Source organism: Rhinolophus hipposideros, assembly GCF_964194185.1.
Source record: "Rhinolophus hipposideros genome assembly, chromosome: 19".
Taxonomy (NCBI): Eukaryota; Metazoa; Chordata; class Mammalia; order Chiroptera; family Rhinolophidae; genus Rhinolophus; species Rhinolophus hipposideros.
Window position 1 is genome coordinate 30051519 of NC_138065.1, and position 21702 is coordinate 30073220.

General features: G+C 46.3%; 2 protein-coding genes across 6 annotated transcripts in view; one reads left to right on the forward strand and one right to left on the reverse strand.

The window, feature by feature from the left end:
- Positions 1 to 21702, reverse strand: part of LRRN2 (leucine rich repeat neuronal 2) — a 76477-nt gene that overhangs the window by 33088 nt on the left and 21687 nt on the right. For 2 of the 4 annotated variants that reach the window (XM_081026958.1, XM_081026957.1), the window contains one exon: positions 15708 to 15868. The exons of the other annotated variants lie outside the window; for them this stretch is intronic. The gene's annotated coding sequence lies outside the window, so the exon portion shown is untranslated. The remainder of the gene's footprint in view (positions 1 to 15707; positions 15869 to 21702) is intronic. 4 annotated transcript variants of the gene reach the window in all.
- Positions 5074 to 10187, forward strand: LOC308487964 (heterogeneous nuclear ribonucleoprotein K-like). Of its 2 annotated transcripts, XM_081026962.1 has the most exons (2): positions 5074 to 6535; positions 6595 to 10187. In XM_081026962.1, exons 1-2 carry the CDS (start codon positions 5174 to 5176, stop codon positions 6640 to 6642), a joined length of 1410 nt encoding a protein of 469 aa, XP_080883088.1. In that variant the 5' UTR covers positions 5074 to 5173; the 3' UTR covers positions 6643 to 10187. The 2 variants fall into 2 exon arrangements, with proteins under 2 accessions (XP_080883088.1, XP_080883089.1); XM_081026963.1 differs by having other exon boundaries at positions 5074 to 7075.

The following is a 21702-nucleotide window of genomic DNA, read 5'->3' on the forward strand; positions in this document are numbered from 1 at the left end:
ATTGAGAGAAAATATGGACGGTAGGCACCTACAGTACAGTCCCTCAGAAATGGCAGCTAGCAACAGACTCAGGAGAGCTAAGGAAGGTGGAACTGAGGGAAGGTGGGAGGAGAGGGGGGAAGGGAAGGAGAACCATCCATGGCATCCATGAAGGAACAATAGCTAAGAAGAAGGTGGAAGGCCAGATTTCCTCTCTACACAGGAGCTGTTTCAGGCCCCAGTTGAGATTGCCAGGCAACCCCAACCACCTAGATTCCAAGCCAGGTTCTACAGCAGCTTTTACAGCCTCCTGTGAGGGTGCCATGAAGATGGCTTGACTCCTAGTGGAGTAGGAAATTCTGATTCCAAGTACCAAAGGAGCAAGGAGGCAAAACAGGGGCTGGTAATTTAAGGGGGAAAGGCCTCAAGGGGACTGGCGTGGCAGGGTTAATAGTTTCTTTCCTTCAAGAGAGATGTCATGCCATGTTGGAAAAATAAAACACTGCGTAATTGCAAAGGATGCATTCCACAGTGTATTAGATACCACCACACTGCTACCCCTCTGTCAGCTGGCATCAGGGTGACTGAAGACTTATCAAAAGTCACTTTGACATTTCCAAATGAGATGTTTTGATAGAGGTGCCATTCAACTGGTCCAAAAAAGCCAGGTAGAACCTGAATGGAAATGAGGAACATTTGTCACCTTTGTCTCACCTATTTAAAGTGTTCTTGTCTGACAACAAGGCCCTCTCCAGGACAGCACTAGGAGGGAGGGAGGGAGAGAGGGAGGGAGAGAGGGAGAGGGAGAGGGAGGGAGAGGGAGAGAGAGAGAGAGAGAGAGAATGAACACTGGGAAATGAGCAGATGAGAGGGAAGGGAAGAACAGTAAGAAGTTGGGGGCAGCAGAGGCCAGGTAAGACTGGCTCTCAGTGACTCAGCAGAATGGAGCTGCAGCAAGAGTACAGGCCTGTGCTGTCCAGTATGGCAGCCGTGTGGCCGTTGAGCATTTGAAATGTGGACAGTCCAAACTGAGATGTGCTGAATGTAAATGCATACCAGCTTGTGAAGATTTAATATGGAAAAAGAATGCAAAAATATCTCATTAATAAATTTGTTATACTGATTACATTTTGAAATGATAATATTCTGGATATATTGGGTTAAATAATATCACTAATTTCACCTGAATCTTATTTTTTTTTAACGTAACTACTCGAATATTAAAATCACATATGTGGTTTGCATTATATTTCTACTGAACAGTGCTAGTATAGACTGTAGATAAGAAAGATGTAGGTTCACCTGTGGCTGTGGAAACATGGCCCACATCTACGGCTGTGGGGACTGGGCCGATATCTGTGGCTGTGGAAAAGCGGCCGGCATCCACAGCTGCAGAGACACAGGGGATCCCAGGACAGAACAGAGAACACAAAAGCCAGGAGGTGGGCTCTTTCCCTGCATCCCACAGCTGATCTCTCCTGCCGAGGGGGCAGCATATCCAGCATTTGAGGCAATAACCTCAGTGAGATATCAAGTTGGGCCCTAGGACAAAGGACACAAACTCCATACCTGGGCCCCTCCCCCAGCTCTTCCAATCCTACCCCCGCCCTTCCAGAGACTTAAATTGGCCCCTGAACTGAGGAGTAGTGTCAAATTACACAGGAGCCTTAGTGTTCAGGCTCTGGGAAGACTGGCGTGCAGCTCTGACCCAGGGAAGAGGCTGGGAAGAGTGTTCCTTTTGCTGGGCTAGGAGAGAAGAGACTCCTCCACCCCCAGCCACCACTTTTTGTGGTCTGCGGGAAGAGTGTGACATGGCTGGGGTGGGAGAGAGAAGACCCCTCCATCCCCAGCCCCCACCCTTTCTGGTCTGGCTAGGGCAGGGCAATCACAACTGCAGAGGCACTCCCAGGGGTCAGCAGTAAGTGGCAGATGAAGCTCCCAGCTTTCAGCAGCTCAAAAATCTTCCACTGCCACATACACACACACACACAAACACACACACACGCATGGAAGAAGTGCCCTAAGACTCAGGAGTACTGGACACAGGGCTGGCGGTGCTACTCTCAGTGTGCATATGTGCAGGCAAGGGCAGAAACTGCACTGGTTTTGTAAAAACTACCATCCAGACCCCTCAGCCCCACGCATCTAAATCTGCAGTTCCAACGTCACCCTGGGAACCAGGTGACAGGCTCTGCCCGCACAATACGCAGAAGACTCTTTGGTACAGCAGAGGACAACCTGGAGATTACTTGGTGGGCTTAAACCAAGACTGGCGCTGCTTTTTGTTTTGTTTTGTTTTGTCTTTATATCTTTGATATATTCCCCTGTGTTGAGTGGGGTATGTCGGTTGTTTTTACATGTGAAGGTATTTGATTTTTTCTTGTTGTTGTTGTTCTTGGTGATTTGCTTTGTTCTGAAATTGCCCTACACCAGGGCCCAGCTTAAGAGGCACAAGATTCAACACACCCAGAGGCCAACTCTAGACCAAACCGGAGTACTACTGGGTTTGACCTACAAGTGACACACCCAGACGGAATTCTCTACAGGCACAAGAGCCCATAGAGGCCAAACCACATTTAAGCGGTCAACCCTCACACAGCAGAACACCCTGCGGTGGGCAGAGCCAAGTCTCACAACTAGACAGCCTAGGAGTTAACCCCACCTACTCACAAGCGAAAAGCAATTAAATATTTTCTTTAACAGGACAATATACACAACACAAGAGTCACCTTTGGAGCACATGCAGGGGAGAAGAACGAAGTAGTGCAAGTCAAATATAAAGGACACATACTACATAAGATAACCCAGCAAGAAATAAGAACTCTAGGGGATATACCTAACACATCGAAGCAAACAGAGAGAGTCAGCCAGAATGGGGAAACAAAGAAACATGTCCCAAATAAAAGAACAGAAGAAACCTCCAGAAATGGAACCAAATGAAACAGAGGTAACCAACCCATCAGAGACAGAGTTCAGAACACTGATGATAAGAATGTTTAAGGAGCTTAGAGATGACATAAAGAAGGATAGAGAAATCATAATGAACAACCAGTTAGAACTAAAGAACACAATTACTGACACAAAGAACTCACTTGAAGGAATTAACAGCAGGTTAGATGAAGAGAGGATCGAATCAGTGACTTAGAAGACGAATTAGCAGAGATCACCCAAACAGAACAACAGAAAAAAAAAAACAAAAAAAACAATGAAAATAGTTTAAGAGACCTCTGGGATAACATCAAGCACAACAACATACGCATCATGGGAATACCAGAAGGTGAAGAGAAGAAGCAAGGGATCGAGAATATATTTGAAGTAATAATGTCCGAAAACTTCCCTAATCTGATGAAGGAAACCAATATACAAGCCCAGGAAGTGCAGAGAGTTCCAACCAGGATAAACCCAAACAGGCCCACACCAAGACACATTATAGTTAAAATGGCAAAGGTTAAAGACAAAGAGAGAATCCTAAAAGCAGCAAGAGAAAGACAGAGGATTACATACAAGGGAACTCCCATAAGACTCAAATGACTTTTCTACAGAAACATTGAAGGCCAGAGGGAGTGGCAGGAGATACTCAAAGTGATGGAAAACAAAAACTTACAACCTAGATTGCTTTATCCAGCAAGGCTATCATTTAAAGTTGATGGAGAAATAAAGAGCTTCCCGGAAAAGAATAAGCTAAAGGAATTTATTACCACCAAGCCAGCATTGCAAGAAATACTAAAAGGACTTCTGTAAATAGAAGAAAGATGAAAACAATCTAACTACAAATGTAAAAATGGCATAACTATGTACCTATCAATAATCACTTTAAATGTAAACGGATTAAATGCTCCAATCAAGCGACATAGGGTGGCTGAGTGGATAAGAAAGCAAGACCCTTGTATATGCTGTATACTAGAGACTCACCTTAGATCAAAAGACACACAGGCTGAAAGTAAAGGGTTGGAGTGAGATATTTCATGCAAATGGAAATGAGAAAAAAGCTGGAATTGCAATACTTATATCTGACAAAATGACTTTAAAATGAAGAACATATTAAAAGACAAAGATGGGCACTATATAATAAAGGGATCGATCCAACAAGAAGACATAACCCTAATAAATATCTATGCACCCAACATAGGAGCACCTAAATATATAAAACAGATATTGACTGACATAAAGACAGAGATCAACAGTAACACTATCACAGTAGGGGACTTCAACACACCTCTGACAACAAGGGACAGGTCTTCCAGACAGAAAATCAACATGGAAACAACAGCCTTAAATGACACATTGGACCACTTGGATTTAATCGATATTTTCAGAGCATTTCACCCCAAAGCTGCAGAATACACGTTCTTCTCAAGCGTGCATGGAACATTTTCCAATATAGACCATATGTTAGGCCACAAAATAAGTCTTGATAAATTTAAGAAAATTGAAATCATACCAATTGTCTTTTCTGACCACAGTGCTATGAAATTAGAAACGAACTACAGGAATAAAACTGGAAGACACACCATGGAGGCTGAATAACATGTTACTAAATAATGAATGGGTCAACCAGGAGATCAAGGAAGAAATCAAAAGATATCTCGAGACAAACAAAAATGAAAACACAACAACCCAAAATCTATGGGATGCCACGAAAGGAGTCCTAAGAGGGAAATTCATAGCACTGCAGGCCTACCTAAAGAAACAAGAAACATCACTAATCAACAGTTTATCTTCACACTTAAGGGAACTGGAGAAAGAACAGCAAAATAAGCCCAAAGGGAGCACAAAGAAGGAGATAATAAAGAGCAGAGCGGAAATAAATGAAATAGAAACCAAAAAAAAAAAAAAATACAAAAGATCAACAAATCAAGAATTGGTTCTTAGAGAAGATAAAAAATTGACAAACCTTTAGCCAGACTCATTAAAAAGAAGAGAGAGAGAACCCAAACTAATAAAATCAGAAAGGAAAGAGGAGAAATCCAAAACTCTAATTCAAAAATCTTTATGCACTCCTATGTTTATTGCAGCACTATACACAATAGCCAGACATGGAAACAACTGAAATGCCCATCAGTAGATGACTGTATTAAGAAACTGTGGGCAGACGCCATTATCCTCTGTTTCTCTGCGGCACCAACCTCGACGTCTTGCCTACGTCCCGTTTGTTTACGGCCTATAGATCGGTGTGTCCATTTAATCCAAGAAAATGGAAACTGAACAGCCAGAGGAAACCTTCCCCAACACCGAAACCAATGGTGAATTTGGTAAACGCCCTGCAGAAGATATGGAAGAGGAACAAGCTTTTAAAAGATCTAGAAACACTGACGAGATGGTTGAATTACGCATTCTGCTTCAGAGCAAGAATGCTGGGGCAGTGATTGGAAAAGGAGGCAAGAATATTAAGGCTCTGCGTACAGACTACAATGCCAGTGTTTCAGTCCCAGACAGCAGTGGCCCCGAGCGCATATTGAGTATCAGTGCTGATATTGAAACAATTGGAGAAATTCTGAAGAAAATCATCCCTACCTTGGAAGAGGGCCTGCAGTTGCCATCACCCACTGCAACCAGCCAGCTCCCGCTCGAATCTGATGCTGTGGAATGCTTAAATTACCAACACTATAAAGGAAGCGACTTTGACTGCGAGCTGAGACTGTTGATTCATCAGAGTCTGGCAGGAGGAATTATTGGGGTCAAAGGTGCTAAAATCAAAGAACTTCGAGAGAACACTCAGACAACAATCAAGCTTTTCCAGGAATGCTGTCCTCATTCCACTGACAGAGTTGTTCTTATTGGAGGAAAACCTGATAGGGTTGTGGAGTGCATAAAGATCATCCTTGATCTTATATCAGAGTCTCCCATCAAAGGACGTGCACAGCCTTACGATCCCAATTTTTATGATGAAACCTATGATTATGGTGGCTTTACCATGATGTTTGATGACCGCCGTGGGCGTCCCGTGGGATTTCCCATGCGGGGAAGAGGTGGTTTTGACAGAATGCCTCCTGGTCGGGGTGGGCGTCCCATGCCTCCATCTAGAAGAGATTATGACGACATGAGCCCTCGGCAAGGACCTCCTCCTCCTCCTCCTGGACGAGGTGGCCGGGGAGGTAGCAGGGCTCGGAACCTTCCTCTTCCTCCACCACCACCTCCTAGAGGAGGAGATCTAATGGCCTATGACAGAAGAGGAAGACCTGGAGACCGTTATGATGGCATGGTTGGTTTCAGTGCTGATGAAACTTGGGACTCTGCAATAGATACATGGAGCCCTTCAGAATGGCAGATGGCTTATGAACCACAGGGTGGCTCCGGATATGACTATTCCTATGCAGGGGGTCGTGGCTCATATGGTGATCTTGGTGGACCTATTATTACTACACAAGTAACTATTCCCAAAGATTTGGCTGGATCTATTATTGGCAAAGGTGGTCAACGGATTAAACAAATTCGTCATGAGTCAGGAGCTTCGATCAAAATTGATGAGCCTTTAGAAGGATCCGAAGATCGGATCATTACCATTACAGGAACACAGGACCAGATACAGAATGCACAGTATTTGCTGCAGAACAGTGTGAAGCAGTATGCAGATGTTGAAGGATTCTAATGCAAGATATTTTTTCTTTTTTATAGTGTGAAGCAGTATTCTGGAAAGTTTTTCTAAGACTAGTGAAGAACTGAAGGAGTCCTGCATCTTTTTTTTTTATCTGCTTCTGTTTAAAAAGCCAACATTCCTCTGCTTCCTAGGTGTTCTGCATTTGAGGTGTAGTGAAATCTTTGCTGTTCACCAGATGTAATGTTTTAGTTCCTTACAAACAGGGTGGGGGGAGGGCGTGCAAAAACTAACATTGAAATTTTGAAACAGCAGAGTGAGTGAATTTAATTTTTGTTCATTGTTGGTTAAAAAGGAAAATTCCCCCTATGTAATTATTGTGAACACCTTACTTTGTGGTCACTGTAACATTTGGGGGTGGGGGAGACAGGGAGGAAAAGTAACAATAGTCCTTAATGTCCCTGGCAACTATTCAGAGCAGTGTGCAGAATGTAATGCTCTTTTGTAAGAAACATTTTATGATTTTTAAAATAAATTTAGTGAACCTAAAAAAAAAAAAAAAAAAAAAAAAAAAAAGAAACTGTGGTACATTTATACAATGGAGTATTATGCAGGCATAAAAAAGAAAGAAATCTTACCATTTGCAACAACATGGATGGACCTAGAGAACACTATGTTAAGTGAAATAAGTCAGACAGAGAGAGACGAATACCATATGATCTCACTTATATGTGGAATCCAAAAAAAAGAATAAATGAATGAACTAATCAGAAACAGTTTTGGAGACATAGAGGAAAAACTGAGGGTTGCTAGATGGAAGGGGGCGTGGGGATAAGGGGGAAGGTGAGGGGATTAGAAAACAGTCAGTAAGCACAAGATTGCCACAGAATTTTGAAAATTAATTTGGCGAATGTAATCAATAATGTTGTAAAGATTTTGTAGGGTATCCAATGGACACTTATCCCATGTGGGAGACCACCTCAGGGATGATGTAGATGCCTGATCACTGCATTGTACACTTGAAGCTGAACAATAATGAATGCCAACTATAATTTTATATATATATGTATGTATGTATATGTATGTATATACTTACAAGAAGCGGAGTACAGCATTAGGAATAGAGACAGTGGAAATGTAATGGCTCTGTGCGATGTCAGAGGGATAGTGGATGGGGGAGGAGGGTCCACACAGTGTGAGGGATATAAACGATAAACGTCTAAGTATTACTTTGTCTTGTGCACCTGAAACTAATAAAAAAAATAAAAACAACTGAGGCAAAAAAAGAAAAAGATGTAGGTTCAAATCCCACCTCTACCACTTACACAAGGATTATTGGTTGAGTCTCTTAACCTCTCCACACCTCAATTTCCTCATCTTGTCAAATGGGAAAATATGGTATGTGTTCTTGTTAGGTTGCTGTGATGATTGAATACAAAGATACGTAGAAAACACTGCGCATGATACCAGCTACACGGACGATTAGGAAACATCAGCGGCCCCCCTCTTCCACTTACTCTCCCTCCTCCCCGGGAGCCATGAGAGTGCTCTCCTGGCCTCATCACTAATTAGCTTCATGCTTAGCTTTGTTACCAGCCCTCTGTGAGAATTTGGGAAACTATTGCCCCTTTATAGACATCGGTTTTCTCAACTGTAAAATGAAGGGGTTGGGTCAAATGACTTCTCAGACCCTCAAAAAACTATATGGCCCTTCACCTGAATTATCTAACCTTTGTGGGCCTCAGTTTCCTCATCTGAATCTTGGCAAGTAGCAACAGTGGCCCAAAGGGGGCATGATGAGTTTGTGCCTTATGGCAAAGACACCACTGTCCTCTGGGCTGGGCTCTGGAACCAGTGAGGGGCTGTGCCGAAGCCCTCACACCATTAGTGTCTGAAGCCTGGGGCTGTAAGCAGCTCAGTGAGGCCAGGTAAGGAACTCAAAAGTGCCTGATCATCAAGTGTATCTAGAGAGGGTGGAGGAGACTTTAAAACCTTTAGCCAGGAGCATCATAGCATTGACTAATCCCTGAGGAAATAAATATATTTCCTACAGAGCCTGTCCCTGTTCCCAGTTGCTGCCTTCAACAAGTCCCTCACCTTTCCGGAGGTTCCCACCTTCCCATGCCAGTGCAGTGGGGGTGGAGGTCAGAATTATCAGGGGTATCAAGGAGGGAAGAGAGTGCTGACAACAACTTGAAGATTTAGGGTCAACTAGTCCTTGAGGCCAGGTGGGGACTGATGGTAGAAAACCTCTGACTGAATGCCAAGGTCTCACTTATCAGGACACAAGAGCTCTTGGCAGATACGGATCAAACGGGTGGTCCATACAAATCAGAGGGTGATCCATGGAGCCCTTGAACCAGAACCATCCAGCCAGGGCGTCACTCATTATGAAGATTCCTGGACTCCACACCAGACTTTCAGAATCGAACTCTCTGGAAGTGAGACCCAGGATCTTGCGTGCCAAACGCACCCTGGAGGTGGTCTCTGATAACCACTGATGGAGAGCCCAGGTGACGAGCTGTCTAGTGACCGCCATCAGTCTGGCACCCATTTCTCCACTGAGTAGCCTTCATTTCTGCCAACCTCATCAGCAGGCAGGCATGAGATGTTTGAGCAGAAGGCATTATAAGGGCAAGGGAAAGCTGGGGGTGACTGCACACCTCTTCTCACATCCACCCAGCCCTATATGCAGAAAAAAGTTTCCCAGGCACTGAGGGCAATGGTCACACTGCATCAGTAGGTGTCATGATAATAATGTCCTGTGATGAGGAGCCAGCGATACTGGAATGACTGGTTTCTTTAGTGGAAAGAGATGGGTACAAAATGATGAGCTCTAAGCCCCCTGAGGGGAATGGGCACTGTTGAGGCTGTGGACCCAACCTCCCAACACCCTTCCTTTGGGTCAGGCCGAGGAAAGAGATGTGGCAACCGGGGAAGGCAGACATGGGTGTGGGGCAGCGTAGGGAGAGGAAGAACTCGGGGCAGGTGGCCCATCCTAAGCCACCAAGACAAGAAAGCAGTGGAGAAACAATACAAGGCTGTAACTGGTTGGGTGGGGGTCAGGGGGTGGCGGGTGACAGACACTGGGAAAAATGCAAAGAGAAGGTTGGAGAGAAGCAGCCAATCGCGCCTTCCCTCAGGAGGTGGGGAAAGAAGGGCCTGGGTAGGACACAGATGAAGATGTTCTTCTCACAGGCTGCGCTCACTGTCGGATAAGTCTCAACTGCTGAATCCTGCATGTCAGACTGGGAAGCCTGAGAGAGGACCCAGTCCAGACGCCCAGGAAGCTGAGCCTCCAAAAGGAGAAATCTCATCCTCCCTTATTCCCAGTTCATGTATTTTCTACCTCCCCACATGCTCTGGTTAGTGCTTCCACCAAACTGAAGGATGGCGTCTGAGGTGAGATGCAGTAGAGACAAACAGGGCATACCAACTATAGCCTCTTGCACACAATGGCAGGTTTTATTCGGGGGTCACGTCGGGGCACTCAGTACTTATCTGCTGATTTGTGAACACCTTCACTTGCGCGGCCTCATTATCACGCAGTCGGTCACCACCTTCTCCACTTTACAGATGAGGAACGAGAGGCTCAGGGGCTTCATGTTACCCGATGATGGTGGCAGGCCTGGACCCAGGCTGCTCCTGACAAGATGGAAGCCTTTCCACCAGTCATGCTGTCTCCATGAGCATGTGAGGAGGCAGCATGTGGAGCTGGGATGAGGTCCTGCCAGAGTCACAAAACGCAGAAATAGAGGTACTAGCCCCAAGGCCCTGGCTTCGGACAGAGGGACCAGACAAAGGGATTTGCAGAAGGCCACAGAGCAAATCAATAGTAAAGCCAGGACAGGAACTCTGGATTCCCAATTACAAACTTAACTCCTCAAGCAGCAGTGACTCAGACGTGGGTGAGCTTAGGATCCCTCCGCAGTTGGGGGCAGAAGCTGGAAGCCAGGGTCCATTTCCTTACCTGTGGCTGCTCAGGATTTAGGGAGGTTCTCACTGAAGAGCCCGGCGGGGTGGGGTGGGGGGAGTGGTTGGGGACCTAGGGCTAAACAGCTCTGCATTTGGAAACAAGTAGGCTGTGAGGTCCTTGAGGGCAGGGCTGGGTCTTATTTGTCTCTATATCCCAGCATGCTGCATGATTCCCAGTACATGGCTGTGATGGTGAATGAATGAATCAAACCAAACTAACCAGAAACGAGGCTAAGTGGAGCGAGGCATGTGGTAGAAAAACATGGACTGGGACTCAGGATTTTGCCTTCTCCTCTCCTGTATCAGCGAATATGCCAGGAATTGTGTTGGGTGTAAATCATGGGCAAGACATGACAGAAATGTCCAAGGAGAGAAGGGATAATTAAGCAATAATAAGGAAGCATAACGGGTTGTGTGTTCCTGCTGAGCCTGGACCCTGGTTGACCCAAAGCAAGTCCCTGCCCTCTCTAGGCCTCAGTTTGTTTAGTAGGAATTGGTGTTAGACTAAATGATCTGAGAGCACTTCCCACACCGCCTCCCATGACTGCCAGGCAGGTGATGGGCACGCAGCCCTTCCCGGCATCAGAGAATTATATGGGGGTGGGGAAGAGCAAGGCCAGGCTAAACTACCCTGGCCCAAGGGAGGCAGACAGATTCTCCTGGAAGTTGGGTCCCCAGAGACTGCGCAGCCAGAGGTAACTGGCTGTGACAGAAGAGCAAGCCAGTAGTCAATTTCATTCAATAAATCTCTGATTGTCTAGGAGCCCTGTAAATAGCAGGCTCCCCTGTGGGCCTGAGGCGCTCTCTGCTTCCCTCCCTCTTGCTGGCACCTGCTTTACTCTGTCCAGCCAAGCCCTGTGCCAGCCTGAAAACGTGCCTCAGCCTCTGGGGCAAGGTGGGCAGCAGAGGGTTACATGTCCCCTAGTAGGTGAGGGCCCAGGCCATAGGGCAGTGGGAGGAGGAGGGAGCCAGAATCACTTACTCCTCATTAGTCCAAATTACAATCAGGAGTGAGATGACAATTATAATTTGCAGTGGGCTAATTGTTTTCCCTCAGAAGCTGATCGTTTTGCAGATTGGGGAAATTAATTGTTTCAAGTCCCAGGTGGATTAGCGTTGAACCTCACTGCAGCAAAGCAGTCTCTGCCTCCTCCACCTCTTCACCACCCCTCTGGCCAGCCTCTCAGCCTCAGGCTTCTGCTCTTTGGGATCCTCAGGCAAGGAGAGACGGAGGGTCTGGGGGTCCTGCGTAGGAGAAGGGGAGAGCACTGGCAGAGAGGCAGGGCTGGGAAGCAACTGGTCAGAAGGTGCAGCTGTGAGGAGGGGGTGCTATTGCCTGTAAATGTCCCTGCCTAACCACCTGTCCTCTGCCCAGCTGAGGGGTGGGTCTGGGAAGCTTCTTTGGACCTGCCAGAAGTTCCTATTTCCACCAAACATCTGACAGTCATTGTAACATTCATTTATTCATTCATTCAACAAACACTAATGACCTACTATGTGCCAAGCACTGTTTAAGGAGGGACCCCGCAGTGAACAATACAGACACCATCCCTTCTCTCATGGAACTTACGGGGGAGGGGGGATGGACGATAAGTGGAGAATAAACATGTAAGTAGGTAAGACATCAGATGGTGACAAGGGCTCAAAAGGAACATGGTAAGCAGAATGGCCCTCAAAGATGTCCCTACCCTAGTCCCTGGAACTTGTTAAATTTGTGACCTTATGTGGCAAAAGGGACAGTGCAGATGTAACTAAGGTTATGGACCTTAAGATTAGGGAGAGTCTCACCTGGGTGGGACAAAGCTAATCACAGGAGTCCTTAAAAGCAGAGAACTTTCTCCAGCCAGAAGCAGAAGAGGGATCCAAGCATGCAAGGACTTGATATCCTGTTGCTGGTCCTGAGACGTAGGGGATTATGCACTAGGTGTGAAGAGAGGAGTCTGGAGTTGACAGCCAGTAAGCAAACAGTGACCTCAATCCTAAAACCACAAGGAGCAGCACCCCACCAGCCACCTAAAGGAGCTCAGAAGTGCAGTCTCCCCAGAACCTCCAAAGCTGACACCTTGATTTTGGCCTTTTGAAACCTGGAACAGAGAAGAGATCCAACCTAGATGGACTTCTGACCCACAGAGCTGTGAGACAGCAAATGTGTGCTGCTCCAAGCTGCTAAATTTGTGGTTAACTTGTTACGGCAGCAATGGAAACCTAATTCAGGAATGAAACAGGGGGACAGGATAGAGCGACTTGGTGCTGGTTTGTTCTGGGTGCTCAGGGAAGGCCTCTGAGGAGGGGACATTGGGACTGAGACTGGAGAGATAAGGCAGAGCAGGGTGACCAATTTGTCCCCATTTCCTAGCTTGAGCACATCAATTCTGAGTGCCCCCCAAGCACCTCAGTCCCGGGCAAACAAAGTGGTTGCTTACTGTAAAGTAGAGGGAACAGCCAGGGCAAAGGCCAGAAGTGGGGGCTTTCAGGTGATATACTACAAAAAGCATCATGAGGGAAGTGCTGTCAGATGCAGGAGCAGGTGACAGGGCTGCTGGGGCATCTTGCTCAAAAAACTCTTTAGAATGGGGACCACGCAATTCTAGTTAAGGTGTGGAGGATAGGTAAGAACGCTCCTTTCCAGAACCTTCTAGACTCCCCCTCCTCCCAGCTATGTGCTTAAGAATGACCGTTGCCTTCCCAGTCCCACCCCAGGGCTACTTCCTTTCTCCCCTACTCTGCCTTCCTTCCCCAGCTGGTCTCTGTCAGGGCCCAGGTGTCTCCACGGTGCCAGGGTACCAGGTGCTGCTGCTGCTTCCTCAGCAGGATGCTGGTACATGCTAGCAGCACACAGCAGGGGGAATTATTCAAGGCGTCTTTAATTAGTGAGACAATAGGATGCTGGGAAGGAGGGAAGACAGAGGTTATGGCTGGCTTCCCACCCTGTCAAAATGTCACCTTTGAGCCTGAAGAATGCCTGAGAGACAGAGGACAGAGGAAAAGCAGAGATGGGCAATGGGCCCCTCACACCCTCCACTCCCCCCTCCCAACAGCTGCTCTGCCTTTACATGAACCCACCCCGCCCTGCTCAGTTCAGCTGGTTACCTCCAGACTGAGACAGGCAGGAAGCAGCTGTTTAGGCCCAAAGCAAGGAGCCCAAGTTGTGTAGTGGGAGAGCAAAGAAGGAACTGAGTTAATATTTTGGCTCTTTGTCTCATTAGCTATTAGCTGTGTGATGTCTGGCAAGTTAATTGCTCTGGGTCTCAGTTTTCTCTTCTGTACAATTAGAGTAATAATACCTACTTTGCAGGGTGGTTGTTGTAAAGATTAGAGATGTCAAAAAGTGCCCCACGTGGAGTAGGTACCGGATAAATGGTATAGCTATTTCGATTATGAGTGCAGAACTTCCCATCCCAAATCCCAGCCCCCTTAATCCAATGTTTCTCAAATCAGAGTTTGCCCAGGGATCACCTACGGCACTCGTTAACGTGCAAAAACCCATCCCACTCCCCTCACCCCTATTCTGCGGGTCTGGGAGTGGAACTAGCTCGAAGGAGGTGATTCTGAGCTGGGTAATAAGTGAGCTGTGTCCACACTTATTGTCCACACAGGCCAGTGTCTGCCTCCTGGGAAAGAAAGAGCTGGCTGGAGGCTGTCCCACACCTGTTCCCATTTCATAAGCTGCCTCCACAGATGGAGAGAGCTGTCTGGGAGGTGACCCCTCCCCCCCTTCTACCCTCACTTGGGGGTCTGTGCCTTGGGAAACCTCCACATGTAAGCAAGGAGAGCGGTTCTCGGCCTCCTGGGGAGTTGTGGCTCCTCAGGAGGTCAGAGCTGGTAGGTGCCTGCGCCTCCACCTCAGTTTGCTTCCTTGTTTCTTCAATGAAAGAAACAAGAGGCCCAGAGCCGGGAAATGACTTGTGGAAGGGCACACACTGCCACTCTGGGCTTCTGACTCTGGTCTGCAACGTGAAAGTACTTGGCTACATGACTGCTAGTCTCTCTCAACTCTGAAGCTCTATGCTTGGGAGATTATTTACTCCAGGAGTCGGCTCCACTGGTCCCAAGTGGGGCAACCCTGAAGGAAGTCCAAGGCTGATTGACTTCCTAGATTACTATTGACCCGACTTCCTGACCAGGAGGTTGGCAAAACCTTTATCACATCCCTACTCCAGGTCTTACTCAGTTTATTGTCTACATTGGTGGACATTTCTCCTTCTCCCTCTTTTTCTTTTTTCCTCCATTTTTTCTGTTTCTCTCTATATATTCATTGGAGCATTGACTCCCTACCTGCTGTCTGCCAGGAACTGGGGATATACAAGGTGAACAAGACCCAGATGTCCTGAGGAAGCTCTAAGCTCTCAGCTTCACAGGGCAGACAGAGACACTCACAGGTCTGATGTGGCCCCAGGGGCTGTGAGATGTGTCCTGGGCACCAGCCATGTGGGATGATGTAAGTTAGAACAGCCCAGTGGCCCTCAGAGTGTCCCATCTTTCCTCTGTACCTCTCTCCTGCCTCTGGCTATCTGCTGACAAATACACAGCAATTTAGGTACAATACACCACTATTATTGAAGTTAGAAGATATGGAAAAATATGTGGAGAAAATTTAAACAATTTCTTTTTCCACTTCCTAATGCTAACCACTGTTATTTTGGTGCATATCTGTCATGCAGGGTGTCATGCGGGGTCTCTGGTCCCACTTCCCACATAAGAACGCAGGACATGGTCAAGCCAAAAAAGAACACCCATGGAGCAATAGATAGGGAAATCATACCGTTATAGTCTCACTGGCGGCTGGGTTGGAGACACAGGACGCAGGAGCCACACGATCCACAATCTACACTCCACTAACCAACCTCATTTGCTAGCTGCAATCCGCCATGCTAACTGCAATCAGCAGTGCTTGCTAGCTCGGCACCATCTTCTTGCTAGCCCCCAGTTGCTGCTAGCTTAGCCATGGCAGTTATATTAGTGGCCAGTGGCTCACTGGTTACAGCTGATGGCCAGCTAGCCACAGCTGATGGCCATCCAATCATAGTTGATTGTTTTGGTGGAGCACATCCTTTTTCAAAAGTTACTTTTGAAAAAGAGGGCAGTTTACTGAAAATTTACATGTTTGACAATATCTTTATTTGATCTCCGTAATTAATTGATAGATTGACTGGAAATATAATTTCAGATTGAAAATAAATTCCCCTCATATGTTTGAGGGCATTTTTCCATTACTTACAGTACTTGCTTCCAAGGTTCTGTTGAGAAGTCTGCTGCTATCTTAAAACCTGTCTTTTTCTTTCTAGATACTTGCAGACTCTTCACTTTATTCCTGACATTGTATCTTTGTGAGGGGCCTTCTTCATTAATTGTGCTGAGCACTTAGTGGATTCTTGCAATCTGGAAAGAGATCATTTTCATTTGAGGAAACAGAATATAGTTTCAAATTCTAACAGCTCATTCTTGTTCTCTGCATTTTCCTTAAAAAACAAAAATCACCTAAATGTCCATCAACTTGATAAACGGATAAATAAAATGTGAAAAAGCCATACAATGCATTATCCAGCCATAAAAAAGAAGGAAGTACTGAAACATGCTACAACATGGATGAATCTTGAAAACATCATGCAAAATTAAAGAAGCCAGACACAAAGGCCATGTATTATATGATTCCGTTTATATGAAAACATCCAGGACAGGCAAATCCATAGAGACAGAAAGCAGATTAGTGGCTGCTAGGGTCTGGGGGTGGAAAGAATTGAGGAAGAGTGACAGCTATGGGTCTGAGGTTCCATTTTGGGATGAGGAAAAGTTTTAAAATTAGATAGTGTATAAGGTTGTACAACTTTGTGAGTATATGAAAAAAATCACTAAATTGTATACTTTATAAGGATGATTTTTATGGTATATAAATTATATCTCAGTTTTTTTAAAAAGTCCCCTTGTTCTTGTTCTGTGGGCATGAAACCCTCCCTTAAGTCTCAGAGAATATCAGTTGTGGTGGTGGTGGCAGTGGTTTTATGTTTTCTTTTACTCCCTGCATAATGTTTGCTTTCTTCAAGTGTTCTTTTTGTTTATTATGGCGTATGCTTTTTTTTATTTTAACATTGGACACTTTCCTTAAATATCTAGTAATCCTTGGCCGATGGCTCATATTCTTGAGGTGGGGCATTTAAAAGCTGACTGGAAGTTCTGTGCATGCACAGAGCTTGCTGACTGGTGGTGGGTCTCACCATGGGAGGTTTCAGTGAAGTCTGCCAAATGTCACTCAGTTACCAACATTCCTAGAGCTAATAGGAGGAAAAGGGCAAGGAGCGTCTCCATTTGGCTTGCAAACTTTCAGCAAATCCCCGTTTTTCAATATATTGCCTCGTCTCCACCCATGTTCCCAAGTGAGGGCTTTTGGGTTCAGTCTCTCTGGCGAATAAAGTTCTCTCCACGATGCTGTTAGGTAGAGCAGGGATAGTTCTACAGTGAAATGGGGTAAGGAATCACTCTGTGGTATCACTATCCTCATTTGGGCCCTGCTCCATACCCTGTCTTCAGATGGCACCAATTTCTGAGCCTTCTGTGATTCTATGGCCCATTTCTCATTGGCTTCTTCTTTGGCGGTCTCTAGGTTTTTCTTTCTCTTATCAAGTCAAGTCAGTCAGCTTCTCACCTTCCCAAACTGTTTAGACATCACTGCTTTGCTCTGGGCTCCTGTCCCGTACCCTTGTGGGCTGGTGCCGATTTTATTCCTTTCTTCTTGTTTTAGTGTGGCAGCACAGAGAAACATGCATGTGTTCAGTTTACCATGTTTAGTCAAAGTCCCTCTTCGCTATATGTCATTTGAGAAGCAGCATACTCTTGGTATTCTCAGGCTTATCACAAAGTGGCATCTTGTAACTACCAACCCGGATGTGACACGAAACAGTGTATAGTGCTGACTTGCGTGCTGTGAGTGATTCAGGGAAAGCTCCTGGCAAGCTAAGAGTTGGGTGTCTTTGTCCTCACTAGCCTTCATTACATTTCTCAGTCATACTTTACTGCCTTTTATGGGGAAAATTACATGGTAGTCTCTATTCCACGAATTCATGAAGGGCTATGATGTATCCCTAGAGAACGTCAAGGGTCTAGTGTATCTCTGTCGCTATGGAAACTAGTTCCCTGGTGACAGTCAGGCTTAATGACATCCACAATGGCATGATGCACATGGATTCTAGTGCTGGTAATGGGCAGAGAGCAGTCCCTGGGGAGAGGGCCACACTCACCCTAATGAGTAGCTATATCCTCCAAGATGTCTCCTGGGCCTTGTCTCCCCCTGAGTACCTATCATGGGGCCCATCTTGGAGGACTGTAGCTCAGAGAATGAGGAGGGAGAGAGTGAGCCTCTCTGGCCCACCAAGATCTGGAATCAGTCAAGTGCTCCTGGAACTGCTTCCAAATCCAACCTCCCAGGACTTCAGCTTCATGATCACCCAAGCAAGGGAGAGTTGGCTCAGAGCTCCCTCAGTGGTCAACAGTCCATAATCAACTTTCAGAGTGTGTGTGGAAGGAGAAGATAGATAGTTCAAAAGTCACTGGTGCTTGGCTTTGAAACGCATTACTACTTTTTGTCCGTGGCATATTTACTATGCAAATGCATTAATACATGCTAAGGATTTAAAACAGCCTGGCTCATGGTAAGTGCTTTATAAATGTTTGCTATTACAAGTATTTAGCTTGGGTCCATATGAAAACAAATTCTCTGCCACTCTCTCAACTCAGAAAATGGATAAGCTAGAGACCCAGGAAATGAGAACTCCTGGGTCGTCAACTCCTCTTTTTACAGGGAATAAACCACCATCCAAAATATTTTGCTTATTGGTTCACCCCATTCACTGGACTGATGAATTCACTCCCTGTCGCCCCACTCCTGGATACTTCACCAAGAACTCATTGGCTGTTTATAAAGCCATTTGTGAGCTCTCTCTCCCCAGGCTGTGCTCAAGGCTGCCCCTCCCTGGCCCAGGGGTAAGAGGCTGGCCCAGCTCTCCTCCTCCCAGTTCCTTCCTCCCTGCTCTGTGCCTGCCGCTCCAGTATATCCCTGGTCTTGATAGGGTGCTCGTTCCTCCTTTCCAGCCATGTATGCTCACTTCTCCCTTCCGGCTGCTCTTTCTGCCTTTTACAGATGTATCTCCATCTCTCCTTGCCTTTTCTGTCAGAACCACCGTCTTCTCACTTTTCCTCTTTTCTTCCCCTGGGCTGGGAGCCCCTTAAGGGCAGGTCTTATCTGTCTTTACAGTTTGAACACATCACACAGAGGTTGGCGCATAGTAAATGGTTGAAATATCTTTTTTTTTTTGGGGGGGGATGACAGAATCCTCTTTCTGTATTGCCCCATTTCTGTATCTGCTTTGGGTCCTTTGCCTGTCCCCTCAGATACACACATATACCCTCACACCCTCGCTAGTTTCCCCTTAAAGCCTCTGGGGTGGCTCCTCTGTCTGGCTGGGATGAAGGAGGGGGCATTTCCCATTGTGGGAAAGCCTTTCTGACCTCAGCTGCAGGAAAGGCCTAAATGGGTTGCCCAGCTCAGCATGTCAGGACTGATACCTGCTGATGAGGAGCAGGCTTGTTCCGTGCAATTTCCAACTCATTTGTCTTTTCATTTGTAGCTTAAATTGGCCAATTTCATCTGGAATGTGCTTGGACTCTCTGGCAATCCACACATAACAAATGAATGTCCCTAGTAGCTATGACAGAGAGACTGACTGGGGAATGGGCCCAGATCTCCCACAGCAGCACAACGATGGTCCTGACCTTCTAGAAGCATGAATGCTTGAAGGATGGTGACCAGGCCTGAGAAGGGAGGGCAGAGAGGAACCTGCATGGAAAGAGCCCTGGAAATATCTGTTTTTTTCTGTCTTATATTTGCTCCTATCCCTCCCTACCTGCCTTGAGGGAGAAGGTCAAGTGCAAGGAATGGAAAATAGTTCTTAGGGCTTTGAAGACTAGGCAGCACTGACATACTTTTGAGTGAAAGAAGCCAAAAACTCCAATCATATAAAACTTAAAACAGGCAAAACTAATCCATGTTGCTAGGATTCTGCACAGTGGTTACCTCTGCAGGTGTTATTGAGGGTGAGGGTGCATGAGAGAGCCTTAGCGGCTTGGAGGTTCGTTATCTTGATCTGGGCTGTGGTAACATGGGGGCATTTTACACCTGGGAATAAATTCATCAAGTCGCACACTTAGAATCAGTGTGCTTCACTGTATGAGATCTACCTCAATAAAAATGAGACAAAAGTCACACCAAAAACCTCATCCAAACTTTACTATGCATAAGATTCACATCGGAGCTTATTTAAAATGGATATTTCTGGACGCCCACCCTGGCATCTATTTAGTTGGTCTGGAGTGCTGTCTGAGAACCTGCATTGGTAATACCCCCCTCCCCCCCAAGGGTGGTCACAGATCAGACAAGACCACGTGGTGGAATGGATGTCTGCCCAGTCAAATGGCCTAAGTGCCATCCTGCTGGGAGCCATAAAGGACAGCTGGGTGGTTAAGGGCTCCCAGGTGCCGTTGGCAGGGAGGGTTAGAGTTTGGCCACGCTGTGGCATAGAGGAAGCACTGTCAGAGAGCTGAAGTTGTGGTGGGCACCGAGGGGCTAATTAAGATCAGGACAGCGAGTGGGCCCCCTCACCAGGGAAGAGAATTGCTCCGAGCAAGGAGCCCTCTTGTCCTGGGCACCCTTCGCCAGAATGGATGGCTGGGCAAACATATGGAGTGGCCTGCTGGTCCCCAGCAGAAGTGCATGTCATGGAATGGCCTAATGGCTCCACAATGACCGGTTTGGTCAGTTGTACATTCCTCAGCAAGCACCAGGAAGAAGGAACCCAAGACTGAAGACATATGGCTATAAAGAGGAAACTCTGGGGAGGGCATAGACAAGACAGCATTTCCATAGATAAATGCCAAGACAGACTGAACTTCAGCTCAGAGAATGAGTCTGAAAATGTGTGCAAATGATGTCTTCTGAGCCATCCTTGACTTGAAGGCCTGGGAGAACTGAGGTATAGGATGGGGAGCTCGATTCAGGGCATGAGGAAAGGGAAGTGAGCAACATATCTACCATATGCCAGACCCTTAAAAAAAACTGTCATTGATCCTCACAATAATTCTCTGACATGGCTTACTTATGTGTCCTTTACAGATGAAACTAAGACTAAGAGATGTTCACCAACTTGTCCAAGGCCACAAACTTACAAACAGTTGGAATTTGAACTTATGTCTGTATGATTCAAGCCCCACAATCTTTCTATAACACCTGCTACCTCTCCCTCTCAACCTCTAACAGTGATCGAACATTGAAGAATTTGCAAAATGCTTTCTCTCACATTATCTTATTTGATTTTCACAAATACCTTGTGTTAGGCAGGTATGAGTCCCATTTTAAGGATGAATAATTGACCTTTAGGTAAAGAATAATCTGTCTAAGATCAAATAGCTGGTAAGTGCCTGGGCAGTGGGCCTTAAACACAAGTCATGTGGCTCTAAATTTGTCACAATCCCTTGCCTGGAAACCAAGAAACATAATCCAGCCCTGTCATAAGTCTTGGAGAATCTGGGAACACCACTGCTTAGAGCACAGCTTGGTTTCATGATGACTGAAAACTGGTTTTACATAACTCCTTTAGGGACTGAGATGGAAAAATGGTCTCATCGGGGACATGAAAGCCCAGAAAGCTTGGTGAGTATCTCAAGATTATACAGGACACTGAGGACAGAGCTGAGACTAGAACCCACATTTCCTCAAATGGATAATTTCCAGAGGCCTTCTGGAATATTTCTTCCATCTCGTGTTCTCTGCCTCAGGGCCCTTTCCCTCCATTCTTCATTTGGACCGTAAACTGATGCCAAAGGTGAGAAGGAAGCATCAACAAATGCTGGGAGTGGAATGGGGTGGGGCAGAGCAGCAGTCCCTGGGGGTTTTCTTAGTTCCTCTGCCAAAGCACATCTGGAAGCATCAGCTCATGGACCTGGGGCACGTCAGCCAGGAACAGGTAGGCACAGGGACTGGATCACTTCCCTGATACTACCTATAAGGGATTTCCCAGGTCTTTTCCCTGGTTTACCTGGCCATTAGGACGTCAACACGTGACATGTGAGGAATACGTTGATGAGGAAACTGTGTTCTGGGGTGGCCAGTATCTAGACTGCTCTGATATGTCAAGTCTTTCAATAGCAGCTATCTTGGACCCTCCATT